Source organism: Agelaius phoeniceus, chromosome 1 (assembly GCF_051311805.1).
Source record: "Agelaius phoeniceus isolate bAgePho1 chromosome 1, bAgePho1.hap1, whole genome shotgun sequence".
NCBI classification, from domain to species: Eukaryota; Metazoa; Chordata; class Aves; order Passeriformes; family Icteridae; genus Agelaius; species Agelaius phoeniceus.
Genome location: NC_135265.1, coordinates 154,339,783 through 154,355,474, shown reverse-complemented (window position 1 = coordinate 154,355,474; position 15,692 = coordinate 154,339,783). Strand labels below are relative to the sequence as shown.

Below are 15,692 nucleotides of genomic sequence, written 5' to 3'. Positions count from 1 at the left end.
AAAAAGGAGGAGGGGAAAATGATTTAAAAATTAATGAGTGAGCCCCAGGGATTAATTAAGAATTAATTAAAACTTAATTAAGCCAAGGAAAAGGGGGGGGGGTCCCCTGGCAGTGAGCAGAGTTGGGAGGTAGCGCTGGGTTGGCCCCACCCCCCCCAGTTTGGGGACACCCCACACCTTAATTTGGGGACCCCCACCCTAATTTGGGGACCTCCCCCCTCCCCACTTTGGGGACATCACCCATGGGACCCCCATTTTGGGGACCATCCCCATTTTGGGGACCCCCTTTATGAGACCCCCTATTTTGGGGACCTTCTCCACCTTGGTGACTCCACCATGTTGGGGACCTCCCACCCATGGGACCCCCCCCCATGGGATCCCCCCATTTTGGGGACCTTCTCCATTTTGGGGACCCCCCCATTTTGGGGACTATCTCAATTTTGGGGACCCCCCCTCCATGAGACCCCCCCCCCATTTAGGTGACCCCATCCCCAACTTGATAACACCCCCCATTTTGGGGATCTCCCACCCATGGGACCCTCATGGGACCCCCGTATTTTGGGGACTGTCCCCACCCTGGTGACCCCCCCATTTTGGGGACATTCTCCATTTTGGGGACCCCCCATTTTGGGGACTGTCCCCACCTTGGTGACCCCCCAATTTAGGGACCTTCAATGGGACCTCCCCATTTTGGGGACCATCCCCATTTTGGGGATCCCCTCCATGGGACCCACCCCCCCCATTTTGGGGACTTTCTCCACCTTGGGGATCCCTCAGGCCTTGGGGACCCCCCCCCCCCCCCCATTTTGAGGACCATCCCCATTTTGGGGACCCCCTCCATGGGACCCCCCATTTTGGGGATTGTCCCCACCTTGGTGACCCCCCCTCCATTTTGGGGACCTTCTCCACTTTGGGGACCCCTCCAGGCCTTGGCAGCCATTTTGGGACCCCCTCATTTTGAGGACCTCCCACCCATGGGGCCCTCATGGGATTCCCCCCCCCATTTTGGGGACCATCCCCGTTTTGGGAACCCCTCCATGGAGCCCATTTGGGGAACCCCTCCCTGCCTTGGGGACCATCCCAGGATCTTGGGGACCCTCCCACTGTGGGGACCTTTTAATTTTGGGGACCTGATGGACATTGGAGTCACCAAGGTGGGACCTGGAGAGGATTTGGGGTCACCAGGGTGGAACCTGGAGAAGATTTGGGGTCACCAAGGTGGGACCTGGAGAGGATTTGGGGTCACCAAGGTGGGACCTGGGGATTTGGGGTCACCAAGGTGGGACCTGGAGAAGGTTTGAGGTTGCCATGGTGGGACCTGGTGGAGACTGGGGGGGTCCATCAGGGTGGGACGTGGAGGACCTGGAGGAGATTTGGGGTCACCAAGGTGGGACCTGCTGGACATTGGGGGGTCCATCAGGGTGGGACGTGGAGGACCTGGTGGAGATTTGGGGTCACCAAGGCTGGTCCTGGAAGTGGTGGGGGCACCAAGGTGGGACCTGCTGGAAGTTAGGGGTCACCAAGGTGGGACCTGGAGATTTGGGGTCACCAAGGTGGGACCTGGAGATTTGGGGCCACCAAGGTGGGTTCTGCTGGAGGTTGGGGGTCACCAAGGTGGGACCTGGTGGAGATTTGGGGTCACCAAGGTGGGACCTGAAGGATCTGAAGAAGATTGAGGGGCACCAAGGTGGGACCTGCTGGACATTGGGGGGTCCATCAGGGTGGGATGTGGAGGACGTGGTGGAGATTTGGGGTCACCAAGGTGGGGCCTGGAAGTGGTGGGGGCACCAAGGGGGTCCTGCTGGAACTTGAGGGACACCAAGGTGGGACCTGGTGCACATTGGGGTCACCAAGGTGGGACCTGGAGATCTGGGGTCACCAAGGTGGGTTCTGCTGGAGGTTGAGGGCCACCAAGGTGGGACCTGGTGCACATTGGGGTCACCAAGGTGGGACCTGAAGGATCTGAAGAAGATTGAAGGGCACCAAGGTGGGACCTGCTGGAAATTGGGGGTCACCGAGATGGGACCTGGTGGAGACTGGGGGGTCCATCAGGGTGGGACGTGGAGGACCTGGAGGAGATTTGGGGTCACCAAGGTGGGACCTGGAGGACCTGGAAGAGATGGGGGCACCAAGGTGGGACCTGCTGGGGGTTGGGGGGCACCAAGGTGGGACCTGGAGGACCTGGTGGAAGCTGGGGGGTGCTCAGGTGGGCCTGGAGCAGATGATGGTGTCCTGAAGAAGACTGGGGACACCAGGGTTGGTCCTGAAGAAGATTGAGGGCACCAAGGTGTGACCTGGAAGAGGTGGGGTCACCGAGGTGGGACCCGGTGGAGATTGAGGGGTCCATCAGGGTGGGACGTGGAGGACCTGGAGGAGATTTGGGAGCACCAAGGTGGGGCCTGGAAGTGGTGGGGGCACCAAGGGGGTCCTGTTGGAACTTGGGGGTCACCAAGGTGGGACCTGGTGGACATTGGGAGTCACCAAGGTGGGATCTGGAAGTGGTGGGGGCACCAAGGTGGCACCTGCTGGAAGTTGGGGGTCACCAAGGTGGGACCTGGAGATCTGGGGTCACCAAGGTGGGACCTGGAGAAGATTTGGGATCACCAGGTTGGGACCTGGAGGATCTGAAGAAGATTGAGGGGCACCAAGGTGGGACCTGCTGGAAGTTGGGGGTCACCGAGATGGGACCTGGAGATTTGGGGTCACCAAGGTGGGACCTGGTGGAGATTTGGGGTCACCAAGATGGGACCTGGTGGAGATTTGGGGTCACCAAGATGGGACCTGGAAGAGGTAGGGTCCAACAGGGTGGGACGTGGAGGACCTGGTGGAGATCTGGGGTCACCAAGGTGGGACCTGGTAGAGATCTGGGGACACCAAAGTGAGGCCTGGAAGTGGTGGGGGCACCAAGGGGGACCTGCTGGAGGTTGGGAGTCACCAAGGTGGGACCTGAAGATGATTTGGGGTCACCGAGGTGGGATCTGGAGGAGGTCTGAGGTCATCACGGTGGGACCTGCTGGAGGTTGGGGGTCACCAAGGTGGGACCTGGAGGTTTGGGGTCACCTGGAGAAGATTTGGGGACACCAAGGTGGGACCTACTGGACATTGGGGGTCACCAAGGTGGGACCTGGAAGAGCTTGGGGTCCATCAGGGTGGGATGTGGAGGACCTGGAGGAGATTTGGGAGCACCAAGGTGGGACCTGGTGGAGATCTGAGGTCACCAAGGTGGGACCTGGAACTGGTGGGGGCACCAAGGTGGGGCCTGGTGGAGATTGGGAGTCACTAAGGTGGGACCTGGAGAAGATTTGGGGTCACCAGGTTGGGACCTGGAAGATCTGAAGAAGATTGAGGGGCACCAAGGTGGGTCCTGCTGGAAGGTGTCCAAGGTTGAACCTGGAGGAGATTTGGGAGCACCAAGGTGGGACCTGGTGGAGACAGGGGGGTCCATCAGGGTGGGACATGGAGAACCTGGAGGAGATTTGGGAGCACCAAGGTGGGACCTGGGGGTGGTGGGGGCACCAAGGTGGGTTCTGCTGGAGATCTGGGGGGACCAGGAGGACCTGGAGGGGTTTGGGGGGTTCTCGGGTGGGATCTGGAGCAGATGATGGTGCCCAGGTGGGTTGGGCAGGACCAGGTGGAGATCTGGGGGCACCAGGGTTGGACCTGGAGGAGATGGGGGCCACCAAGGTGGGTCCAGGAGGAGATCAAGGACACCAAGATGGTTCCTGGAGGACACTGGGGACACTGAGGTGGGATGGGCAGGACCAGGTGGAGACGGGTGCCCAGGTGGGTTCTGGAGGAGATGATGGACACCAGGATGGCTCCAGGAGTTGGTGGTGGACCTCAAGATGGGTTCAGGGGGACCATGAAGAGATGCTGGACCCCAAAATGGCTCCAGGAGGACCATGAGGAGATGATGAAACCCCAAGATGGCTCCAGGAGTTGGTGGTGGACACCAGGATGGGTTCAGAAGGACCAGGAGGAGATGCTGGACCCCAAGATTGGTCCAAGAGTTGGATGGATCCCAAGATGGGTTCAGGAGGCCCAGGAGGAGATGATGGACCCCAAAATGGCTCCAGGAGTTGGAGATGGACCCCAAGATGGGCCCAGAAGAACCAGGAGGAGATGGTGGACCCCAAGATGGCTCCAGGAATTGGTGGTGGACACCAGGATGGGTTCAGAAGGACCAGGAGGAGATGCTGGACCCCAAGATGGGTTCAGGAGTTCATGGTGGACCCCAAAATGGCTTCAGGAGTTGGTGATGGACCCCAAGATGGGTTCAGGAGGACCAGGAGTTTATGGTGGACACCAGGATGGCTTCAGGAGTTGGTGATGGACCCCAAGATGGGTTCAGGGGGACCATGAGGAGATGCTGGGCCCCAAGATGGGTTCAGGAGGACCAGGAGAAGGTGATGGACCCCAAAATAGCTCCAGGAGTTGATGGTGGACACCAAAATGGCTCCAGGACTTGGTGATGGACCCCAAGATGGGTTCAGGAGGACCAGGAGTTGATGGTGGACACCAGGATGGGTTCAGAAGGACCAGGAGGAGATGCTGGGCCCCAAGATGGGTTCAGGAGGACCAGGAGTTGATGGTGGACACCAGGATGGGCCCAGGAGGACCAGGAGAAGATGATGGACCCCAAAATAGCTCCAGGAGTTGATGGTGGACACCAAGATGGGCCCAGAAGAACCAGGAGCAGATGGGAGGTCCTGGGACAGGTCCAACAGGGCTGGCCAGACCCGGTGGGTTCCAGGACAGGTCCTGGTGGTACCAACGTGTGTGGGACAGGATGGACACGGTGACACGTGGGGACATCCAGCCCACCCAGCTCTTCCAGGATGGACAATCGGCCACCACGACCCACCCTGGGCCACCAGTCCCATGAGGACCTCCCAGGTCTCCTCCCTGTGAGGGACAATTGTCACTGCAGGTCCCCTGGTGTCCAGGTGACCTTCTCAACCCCATGGAGACCCCCCAGGGCCAGGATGTTCCTCATGACTCCCCCAGAGAAGAACCGGGCAGTGACACAGCCAGAAGGTTGGGATGGACCTCAAGGACTTCTCCTTGTCTGGGTGGGAAAAGATGGAGACAATCCCTGGATGCTCTCCATCCATGAGGTCCAGCTGCAGATGGAGCTCACCACATGGCGAGGGTGGAGAAGCTCATGGATCTGCTGCTCCTTGGTGGAGATGGAGCTCACCACATGGACCTCCTGGTTCTTGATGGAGATGGAGCTCACCACATGGACCTCCAGGTTCTCAGTGGAGATGGAGCTCACCACGTGGTGAAGAACCTCATGGACTTCCAGGTTCTTGATGGAGATGGAGCTCCCCACATGGACCTCCAGGTTCTTGGTGGAGATGGAGCTCACCATGTAATAGAGAACCTCACAGACCTCCAGGTTCTTGGTGGAGATGGAGCTCACCACATGGACCTCCAGGTTCTTGGTGGAGATGGGGCTCACCACATGAACCTCCAGGTTCTTGGTGGAGATGGAGCTCACCACACAATGAAGAACCTCATGAACCTCCCAGATCTTGGTGGAGATGGAGCTCACCATGTGGTGCAGAACCTTAAGGACCTCCTGGTTCTTGGTGGAGATGGAGCTCCCCACGTGGTGAAGCTGGAGAACCTCACAGACCTCCTGTTTCTTGGTGGAGATGGAACTCACCACGTGCTGCAGAACCTCATGGACTTCTGGGTTCTTGGTGGAGATGGAGCTCCCTACATGGACCTCCAGGTTCTTGGTGGAGATGGAGCTCACCACGTGGTGAAGAACCTCATGGACCTCCATGTTCTTGGTGGAGATGGAGCTCACCACACAATGAAGAACCTCATGAACCTCCCAGTTCTTGGTGGAGATGGAGCTCACCATGTGGTGCAGAACCTTAAGGACCTCCTGGTTCTTGGTGGAGATGGAGCTCACCACGTGGTGGAGAACCACATGGACCTCCTTGTTCTTGGTGGAAATGGAGCTCCACACATGGTGAAGAACCTCACAGACCTCCTGTTTCTTGGTGGAGATGGAACTCACCACATGGTGAAGTTGGAGAACTTCACAGACCTCCAGGTTCTTGGTGAAGATGGAGCTCACCACGTGGTGGAGAACCTCACAGACCTCTACGTTCTTCGTGGAGATGGAGCTCCCCACATGGTGAAGAACTGCATGGACCTCCTGCTTCTTGGTGCAGATGGAGCTCACCATACGGACCTCCAGGTTCTTGGTGGAGAGGGAGGTCACCACGTGGTGAAGAACCTCATAGACCTCCTGATTCTTGGTGGAGATGGAGCTCCCCACATGGACCTCCAGGTTCTTGGTGCAGATGGAGCTCACCACATGGACCTCCAGCTTCTTGGTGGAGATGGAGCTCCCCACATGGACCTCCGGGTTCTTGGTGGAGAGGGAGCTTACCACATGGTGAAGAACCTCACAGACCTCCAGGTTCTCAGTGGAGATGGAGCTCACCACACAGTGAAGAACCTCATGGACCTCCCAGTTCTTGGTGGAGATGGAGCTCACCACATGGACCTCCAGGCTCTTGATGGAGATGGAGCTCACCACACGGTGAAGAACCTCACAGACCTCCTGATTCTTGGTGCAGATGGAGCTCACCACATGGACCTCCAGGTTCTTGGTGGAGATGGAGCTCACCACATGGTGAAGAACCTCACAGACCTCCAGGTTCTCAGTGGAGATGGAGCTCACCACACGGTGAAGAACCTCACGGACCTCCTGTTTTTCGGTGGAGATGGAGCTCACCACATGATGGAGAACCTCACGGACCTCCTGTTTCCTGGTGGAGATAGGTGCCACCACCACCTGGGGACTGTGACCCTGGGAGGGGACCGGGTGGCGGGGTGGGGACGGCGCGGTGGCGGCCGCTATAGGACGCCCTCCATGAAGCTGGTGTCCAGGTGCTGGATGAGGACACGGATGAAGGACATCTCCTTGCGCGTGTTCTCGAAGATGATCCGCGGGTCGTCCGACTGGCAGCGCAGGCAGTTGGGGGCCATCACCATGGCCAGGTTGTTGACGTCCATCTTGGTCACCGCCACGTTGGCCGGCTGCACGAAGACCTGCGGGCGGTGGGAGGAGAAAAGTGGAGGTCAAGGGGTTGCTGGGAGAGGGGTGGAAGGACCATGTGGAATTGGCTCTTCACCACCTGGTGACCCCAAGAGAACCCAAAAGCACCTCAGGAGAAGGAAGCTGGTGGGTCACCAGGAGGCCATGAACACCTGGAGGTGATGGGACTGGTGGGAGATGGGTGGAAACACCACATGGACCTCCCGGTTCTTGAGGGAGATGGGGGTCACCATGTGGTGACCTTGGAGAACCCAAAACTACCTCAGGAGAAGGAACCAGGAGGTCACCAGGAGCACCAACTCATAAGTGAGGAGGAAGATGGAGGTGATGGGTTGGTGGAACTCCTGGTTCTTGGCCACCACATGGTGACCTCAATGAACCCAAAAGCACCTCAGGAGAAGGAACCAGGAGGTCACCAGGAGCACCAACTCATAGGTGGGGAGGAAGAAGATGGAGGTGATGGGATTGGTGCAACTCCCAGTTCTTGGCCACCACATGATGACCTCAATGAACCCAAAAGCACCTCAGGAGAAGGAACCAGGAGGGTGACCAGAAGGCCATGAACACCTGGAGGTGATGGGACTGGTGGGAGATGGGTGGAAGCACCACATGGACCTCCTGGTTCTTGAGGGAGATGGGGGTCACCATGAGGTGACCTTGGAGAACCCAAAACTACCTCAGGAGAAGGAACCAGGAGGTCACCAGGAGCACCAACTCATGGGTGGTAGAAAGGAGATGGAAGGGGTGGAACTCCTGGTTCTTGGCCACCACATGGTGACCTCGAAGAACCCAGAACCAGGTCAGAAGGAACCAGACCTGGAGGTCACCAGGGGCATGAACTCATGGGGTGGTAGAAGGGACATGGAAGTGATGGGGTTGGTGGAACTCCCGGTTCTTGGCCACCATGTGGTGACCTTGGGAAACCCAACAGCACCTCAGGAGAAGCAGGAGGTCACCAGGAGCACCAACTCATGGGGTGAAGGAGGAAAACGGAAGTGATGGGGTTGGTGGAACTCCAAGTTGTTGGGCACCACGTGGTGACCTTGGAGAACCCAAAACGACCTCAGGAGAAGGAACCAGGAGAGCCACCAGGAGCACCAACTCATGGGTTGGAAGGAGGAGATGGAGGTGATGGGATTGGTGGAACTCCTGGTTCTTCTCATGGTGACCTTGAAGAACCCAAAACCAGCTCAGGAGAAGCAACCAGACCTGGAGGTCACCAGGGGCATGAACTCATGGAGTGGTAGAAGGAGATGGAAGCAATGGTGTTGGTGGAACTCCTGGTTCTTGGCCAGCACATGGTGACCTTGGAGAACCCAAAACCACATCAAGAAAAGGAACCAGGAGGTCACCAGGGGCAAGAACTCATAGGGTGGTAGAAGGGACATGGAAGTGATGGGGTTGGTGGAACTCCTGGTTCTCATGGAAACCTTGGAGAACCCAAAACCATCTCAGGAGAAGGAACCAGGAGAATCAACCAGGAGCACCAATCATGGAATGGGAGGAAAAAGATGGAGGTGATGGGATTGGTGCATCTCCTGTCTTTTGAGGGAGATGGGGGCCACCATGTGGTGACCTTGGAGAACCCAAAACCATCTCAAGAAAAGGAACCAGGAGGGTCACCAGGGGCATGAACTCATGGAGTGATAGACGGGAAATGGAAGTGATGGGATTGGTGGAACTCCCGGTTCTTCTTACAAAAACCTTGGAGAACCCAAAACCACCTCAGGAGAAGCAACCAGACCTGGAGGTCACCAGGAGCACGAACTCATGGAGTGGTAGAAGGGAAATGGAAGTGATGGGGTTGGTGGAACTCCTGGTTCTTCTCATGGTGACTTCAAAGAACCCAAAACCACCTCAGGAGAAGGAACCAGACCTGGAGGTCACCAGGGGCACGAACTCATGGAGTGGCAGAAAGGAGATGGCGATGAGGGGATTGGCGGAACTCCTGGCTCTCGTGTCACCATGAGGTGAAGCTGGAGAACCCAAAACCACCTCAGGAGAAGGAACCAAGAGAATCAACCAGGAGCACCAACTCATGGGGTGTTAGAACGGAGACGGAGGTGCTGGGGCTGGTTGATGGAACCCAAAACCACGTCAGGAGAAGGAACCGGGAGGGTCACCAGGAGCACCAACTCATGGGGTGGAAGGAGGAGATGGAGGTGATGGGATTGGTGGAGCTCCTGGTTCTTGGCCACCACATGGTGACCTTGAAGAGCCCAAAACCACCTCGGGAGAAGGAACCAGGAGAATCAACCAAGAGCACCAACTCATGGGGTGCTAGAATGGAGACGGAGGTGCTGGGGTCGGTTGGTGGAACTCCTGGTTCTTCCCACGGTGAACCCAAAACCACGTCAGGAGAAGGAACCAGGAGAATCAACCAGGAGCACCAACTCATGGGGTGCTAGAACGGAGACGGGGGTGCTGGGGTCGGTTGGTGGAACCCAAAACCATCTCAGGAGAAGGAACCAGGAGAGCCACCAGGAGCAAGAACTCATGGGGTGGTAGAAAGGAGATGGAGGTGATGGGATTGGTGGAGCTCCTGGTTCTTGGCCACCACATGGTGACCTTGGAGAGCCCAAAACCACCTCGGGAGAAGGAACCAGGAGAATCAACTCATGGGGTGGAAGGAGAAAAACAGAAGTGATGGGGTTGGTGGAACTCCTGGTTCTTCTCATGGTGACTTCAAAGAACCCAAAACCACCTCAGGAGAAGCAACCAGACCTGGAGGTCACCAGGAGCACCAACTCATGGAGTGGTAGAAAGGAGATGGCGATGATGGGATTGGTGGAACTCCTGGTTCTCGTGTCACCATGACGTGAAGCTGGAGAACCCAAAACCACGTCAGGAGAAGGAACCAGGAGAGCCACCAGGAGCAAGAACCCATGGAGTGCTAGAACGGAGACGGAGGTGCTGGGGCCGGTTGGTGGAACCCAAAACCATGTCAGGAGAAGGAACTAGGAGGGTCACCAGGAGCACCAACCATGGGGTGCTAGAACGGAGACGGAGGTGCTGGGGTCGGTTGGTGGAACCCAAAACCACCTCAGGAGAAGGAACCAGGAGAGCCACCAGGAGCAAGAACCCATGGAGTGATAGAACAGAGACGGAGGTGCTGGGGCCGGTTGGTGGAACCCAAAACCACGTCAGGAGAAGGAACCAGGAGCAAGAACCCATGGCGTGCTAGAACAGAGACGGGGGTGCTGGGGTCGGTTGGTGGAACCCAAAACCACGTCAGGAGAAGGAACCAGGAGCAAGAACCCATGGGGTGCTAGAACGGAGACGGAGGTGCTGGGGCTGGTTGGTGGAACCCAAAACCACGTCAGGAGAAGGAACCAAGAGAATCAACCAGGAGCACCAACTCATGGGGTGCTAGAATGGAGACGGGGGTGCTGGGGCTGGTTGGTGGAACCCAAAACCACGTCAGGAGAAGGAACCAGGAGCACCAACCATGGGGTGCTAGAACGGAGACGGAGGTGCTGGGGCTGGTTGGTGGAACCCAAAACCACGTCAGGAGAAGGAACCAGGAGAGCCACCAGGAGCAAGAACCCATGGGGTGCTAGAACGGAGACGGAGGTGCTGGGGCTGGTTGGTGGAACCCAAAACCACGTCAGGAGAAGGAACCAAGAGAATCAACCAGGAGCACCAACTCATGGGGTGCTAGAATGGAGACGGGGGTGCTGGGGCTGGTTGGTGGAACCCAAAACCACGTCAGGAGAAGGAACCAGGAGAATCAACCAGGAGCACCAACTCATGGGGTGCTAGAATGGAGACGGGGGTGCTGGGGCTGGTTGGTGGAACCCAAAACCACGTCAGGAGAAGCGACCCGCGCTGGGGGTGCCCTGCTGGGCGGCCGGGGCGCTCTGGCCGTACCTGGAGGAAGCGGATGAGGTAGCACAGCACCATCTTGTTGATCCGGGGCAGCGAGTGGACGACGGCGATGGCGGCCTCGGGGCTCTCGTAGTGGGAGATGCAGCGCTCGTAGAACTCGTGGGGGATCAGCGGCTCCTCCAGCTCGCGGTACCACAGCTTCAGCAGCGACGCTGCGGAGCACACGGGCAAGAGGACAACCGGTCAGAAGGTCCAGGGGCTGCAGATGCCGGCCCCACCGCCAAACACCGCCCCCGAGGTCCTACCGGGAACGTGCGGGTCCTCCAAGCCGGTGGGGATCTTCCATTGGTCCACCTGGAGCTTGAGGGCGTTGACCTCGTCGATGTCGCCAGGGACCCTGCAGGGGGAGGAGGGGTTGGTGGGACAGGGACCCATGGGGACATCCCAGGTCAACAGATCTGGGTGCTCCAGGAGAACCGGGAGGGGACATCAGCTGGGCATGGAGATGGTTGGTGCCACCAAGAGACCATCTTGGGGGACACCGTGGAGAAACCTCCATGGCCTTGGAGCTGTTTTGGGAGCTTGGTGCCACCAAGGTTCCACCATGACTCTGGTGGACACCAGGGAGAAACCTCCATGGCCCTGGAGCCATGTTGGGAGCTTGTTGGTGCCACCAAGGTCCCACCATGACTCTGGTGGCCACCATGGAGAAACCTCCACGGCCTTGGAGCCATGTTGGGAGCTTGGTGCCACCAAGGTTCCACCATGACTGGTGGACACCAGGGAGAAACCTCCATGGCCCTGGAGCCATGTTGGGAGCTTGTTGGTGCCACCAAGATCCCACCATGACTGGTGGACACCATGGAGAAACCTCTATGGCCTTGGAGCCATGTTAGGAGCTTGGTGGTGCCACCAAGATCCCACCATGACGCTGGTGGCCACTGTGGAGAAACCTCCATGACCTTGAAGCCATGTTGGGAGCTTGGTGGTGCCACCAATACCTCACCATGACTCTGGTGGCCACTGTGGAGAAACCTCCATGGCCTTGGAGCCATTTTGGGAGCTTGGTGCCACCAAGATCTCACCATGACTCTGGTGGCCACCATGGAGAAACCTCCATAGCCTTGGAGCTGTTATGGGACCTTGGTGCCACCAAGAACCCACCATAACTCTGGTGGCCACCATGGAGAAACCTCCATGGCCTTGGAGCCATGTTGGGAGCTTGTTGGTGCCACCAAGATCCCACCATGACTCTGGTGGCCACCATGGAGAAACCTCTATGGAGCAAGGAGAACCTGGATGGTGCCACCAAGACCTTGCCTTGACCTTGGTGGTCACCATGGGGAAACCCCCATGGCCTTGGAGAAAGGAGAAGTTGAGGGAACCTAGTGGATGTTGGCCACCAAGACCTCACCATCACTGTGGGGGCCACCATGGAGTGAGGAGAAGTTGGAAGGACCCACGACTGGTGGCCACCATGGAGAAACCTCTATGGACCAAGGAGAAGCTGGATGGTGCCACCAAGATCCCACCATAACTGTGGTGGCCACCATGGAGAAACCTCTATGGACCAAGGAGAACCTGGATGGTGCCACCAAGACCTTGCCACGACTTTGGTGGCCACCATAAAGAAGCCCCCATGAACCTTGGAGCACCCACCAGAGGAGAAGAACACCCAGAAACGCGAACGTCCCCCATTTTGAGACAGCCCTTATGAGAACCTCCATCTTGCCAGCACCGCGAGATGTCCCCACGAGCGTGGGGTGGCTTTACCTGAAGATGCCCTCGGTCTGGTCCCCGTTGAGCGCCAGGACCTCCTCGGAGAGCCGGGTCTGCACCCAGGGCAGCTGCCGGTCCGGGTACCTCTCCTTCTGCATGGCCACGATGTCCTGCAGGGAGCTGCCGAACATGGACGGGTTGAAGACGGCGTTCTTGGCGTGACGGATCTCCTCGATGTTCGGCTTCTTCAGGCCCTGCAGGAGACACCAGAGGTCACCCACCGGTGGCATCCTCGGTGGTGGCCGGGGTGGGATGTGCTCAATGGCAGCCACCCATGGTGGAGGATCATGGGGATGGTGATGGAGCCGTGGAGGGATTCCAGGAGACTTGGGCAAGGTGGTTCCACCACAATCCATCCGTCCATCCATCTGTCCATCCATGGATCCATCCATCCATGGATCCATCCATCCATCCATGGATTCATCCACCATCCATCCATGCATCCATCATCCATCCATCCATCATCCATCATCCATCCATCCATCCATCCATCCATCCATCCATCCATCCATCCATCCATCATCCATCCATCATCCATCCATCATCCATCCATCATCCATCCATCATCCATCCATCATCCATCATCCATCCATCCATCCATCCATCCATCATCCATCCATCCATCCATCCATCCATCCATCATCCATCCATCCATCCATCCACCATCCATCCATCCATCCATCATCCATCCATCATCCATCCATCATCCATCCATCCATCCATCATCCATCCATCCATCCATCATCCATCATCCATCCATCCATCCATCATCCATCCATCCATCATCCATCCATCCATCCATCCATCCATCCATCCATCCATCATCCATCCATCCATCCATCCATCCATCCATCCATCCATCCATCATCCATCCATCCATCCATCCATCCATCCATCCATCCATCCATCATCCATCCATCCATCCATCCATCCATCCATCATCCATCCATCCATCCATCCATCCATCCATCCATCCATCCATCATCCATCATCCATCCATCCATCCATCCATCCATCCATCCATCCATCCATCATCCATCCATCATCCATCATCCATCCATCCATCCACCATCCATCCATCCATCCATCCATCATCCATCATCCATCCATCCATCCATCCATCCATCCATCCATCCATCCATCCATCCATCCATCATCCATCCATCCATCATCCATCCATCATCCATCCATCCATCCATCATCCATCCATCCATCCATCCATCCATCCATCATCCATCCATCCATCCATCATCCATCCATCCATCATCCATCCATCATCCATCCATCATCCATCCATCCATCCATCCATCCATCATCCATCCATCCATCCATCCATCCATCCATCCATCCATCATCCATCCATCATCCATCCGTCCATCATCCATCCATCATCCATCCATCATCCATCCATCCATCCATCCATCCATCCATCCATCCATCATCCATCCATCATCCATCCGTCCATCATCCATCCATCATCCATCCATCATCCATCCATCATCCATCCATCATCCATCATCCATCATCCATCATCCATCCATCCATCCATCCATCCATCCATCCATCCATCCATCCATCCATCATCCATCCATCCATCCATCATCCATCCATCCATCATCCATCCATCCATCCATCCATCCATCCATCATCCATCCATCCATCATCCATCCATCCATCCATCATCCATCATCCATCCATCATCCATCCATCATCCATCCATCCATCATCCATCATCCATCCATCCATCCATCCATCATCCATCATCCATCCATCATCCATCATCCATCATCCATCCATCATCCATCATCCATCCATCCATCCATCATCCATCCATCCATCATCCATCATCCATCCATCCATCCATCCATCCATCCATCCATCCATCCATCCATCATCCATCCATCCATCCATCCATCCATCCATCCATCCATCCATCATCCATCCATCATCCATCATCCATCCATCCATCACCATCCATCCATCCATCCATCCATCCATCCATCCATCCATCCATCCATCATCCATCCATCCATCATCCATCCATCATCCATCATCCATCCATCCATCCATCATCCATCCATCCATCCATCCATCCATCCATCATCCATCCATCCATCATCCATCCATCCATCCATCACCCATCATCCATCATCCATCATCCATCCATCATCCATCCATCCATCCATCCATCCATCCATCCATCCATCCATCCATCCATCCATCCATCCATCCATCCATCATCCATCCATCATCCATCATCCATCCATCCATCCATCCATCCATCCATCATCCATCCATCCATCCATCATCCATCCATCCATCCATCCGTCCATCCATCCATCCATCCATCCATCCATCCATCCATCATCCATCATCCATCCATCATCCATCCATCCATCCATCCATCCATCCATCCATCCATCCATCCATCCATCATCCATCATCCATCCATCATTCATCATCCATCCATCCATCCATCCATCCATCCATCATCCATCCATCCATCCATCATCCATCCATCCATCCATCCATCCATCCATCCATCCATCATCCATCCATCCATCATCCATCCATCATCCATCATCCATCCATCCATCATCCATCATCCATCCATCCATCCATCCATCCATCCATCCATCCATCCATCATCCATCCATCATCCATCCATCCATCCATCATCCATCCATCCATCCATCCATCCATCCATCCATCCATCCATCCATCCATCATCCATCCATCCATCCATCATCCATCCATCCATCCATCCATCATCCATCCATCCATCCATCCATCATCCATCCATCATCCATCCATCCATCATCCATCCATCATCCATCCATCCATCATCCATCATCCATCCATCATCCATCATCCATCCATCCATCATCCATCATCCATCCATCCATCCATCATCCATCCATCCATCCATCCATCCATCCATCCATCCATCCATCATCCATCCATCCATCCATCATCCATCCATCCATCCATCCATCCATCC

At 56.3% G+C, this 15,692-nt stretch overlaps 1 protein-coding gene and 2 long non-coding RNA genes across 5 annotated transcripts in view; 1 reads left to right on the top strand and 2 right to left on the bottom strand.

Annotated features, from left to right (window-relative positions):
- Positions 1 to 2,666, bottom strand: part of LOC143695616 (uncharacterized) — a 52,418-nt gene extending 49,752 nt beyond the window's left edge. The window contains exons 1-2 of the long non-coding RNA XR_013185010.1: positions 2,555 to 2,666; positions 1,654 to 2,460 (exon numbers count right to left, since the gene is read on the bottom strand). This is a non-coding gene — a long non-coding RNA (uncharacterized LOC143695616). The remainder of the gene's footprint in view (positions 1 to 1,653; positions 2,461 to 2,554) is intronic.
- The window catches only part of LOC143695617 (uncharacterized), a 50,369-nt gene extending 46,978 nt beyond the window's left edge, over positions 1 to 3,391 (top strand). Inside the window, exon 3 of the long non-coding RNA XR_013185011.1 lies at positions 3,253 to 3,391. This is a non-coding gene — a long non-coding RNA (uncharacterized LOC143695617). The remainder of the gene's footprint in view (positions 1 to 3,252) is intronic.
- A 3,350-nt stretch (positions 3,392 to 6,741) lies between these two features.
- The window catches only part of ARHGAP39 (Rho GTPase activating protein 39), a 121,054-nt gene continuing 112,103 nt past the window's right edge, over positions 6,742 to 15,692 (bottom strand). For all 3 annotated transcript variants that reach the window (XM_077189802.1, XM_077189792.1, XM_077189797.1), the window contains 4 exons: positions 12,686 to 12,885; positions 11,218 to 11,309; positions 10,955 to 11,124; positions 6,742 to 7,077 (listed from right to left, as the gene is read on the bottom strand). In XM_077189802.1, the coding sequence (XP_077045917.1) occupies positions 6,883 to 7,077; positions 10,955 to 11,124; positions 11,218 to 11,309; positions 12,686 to 12,885 (657 nt within the window). In that variant the 3' untranslated portion in view covers positions 6,742 to 6,882. The remainder of the gene's footprint in view (positions 7,078 to 10,954; positions 11,125 to 11,217; positions 11,310 to 12,685; positions 12,886 to 15,692) is intronic.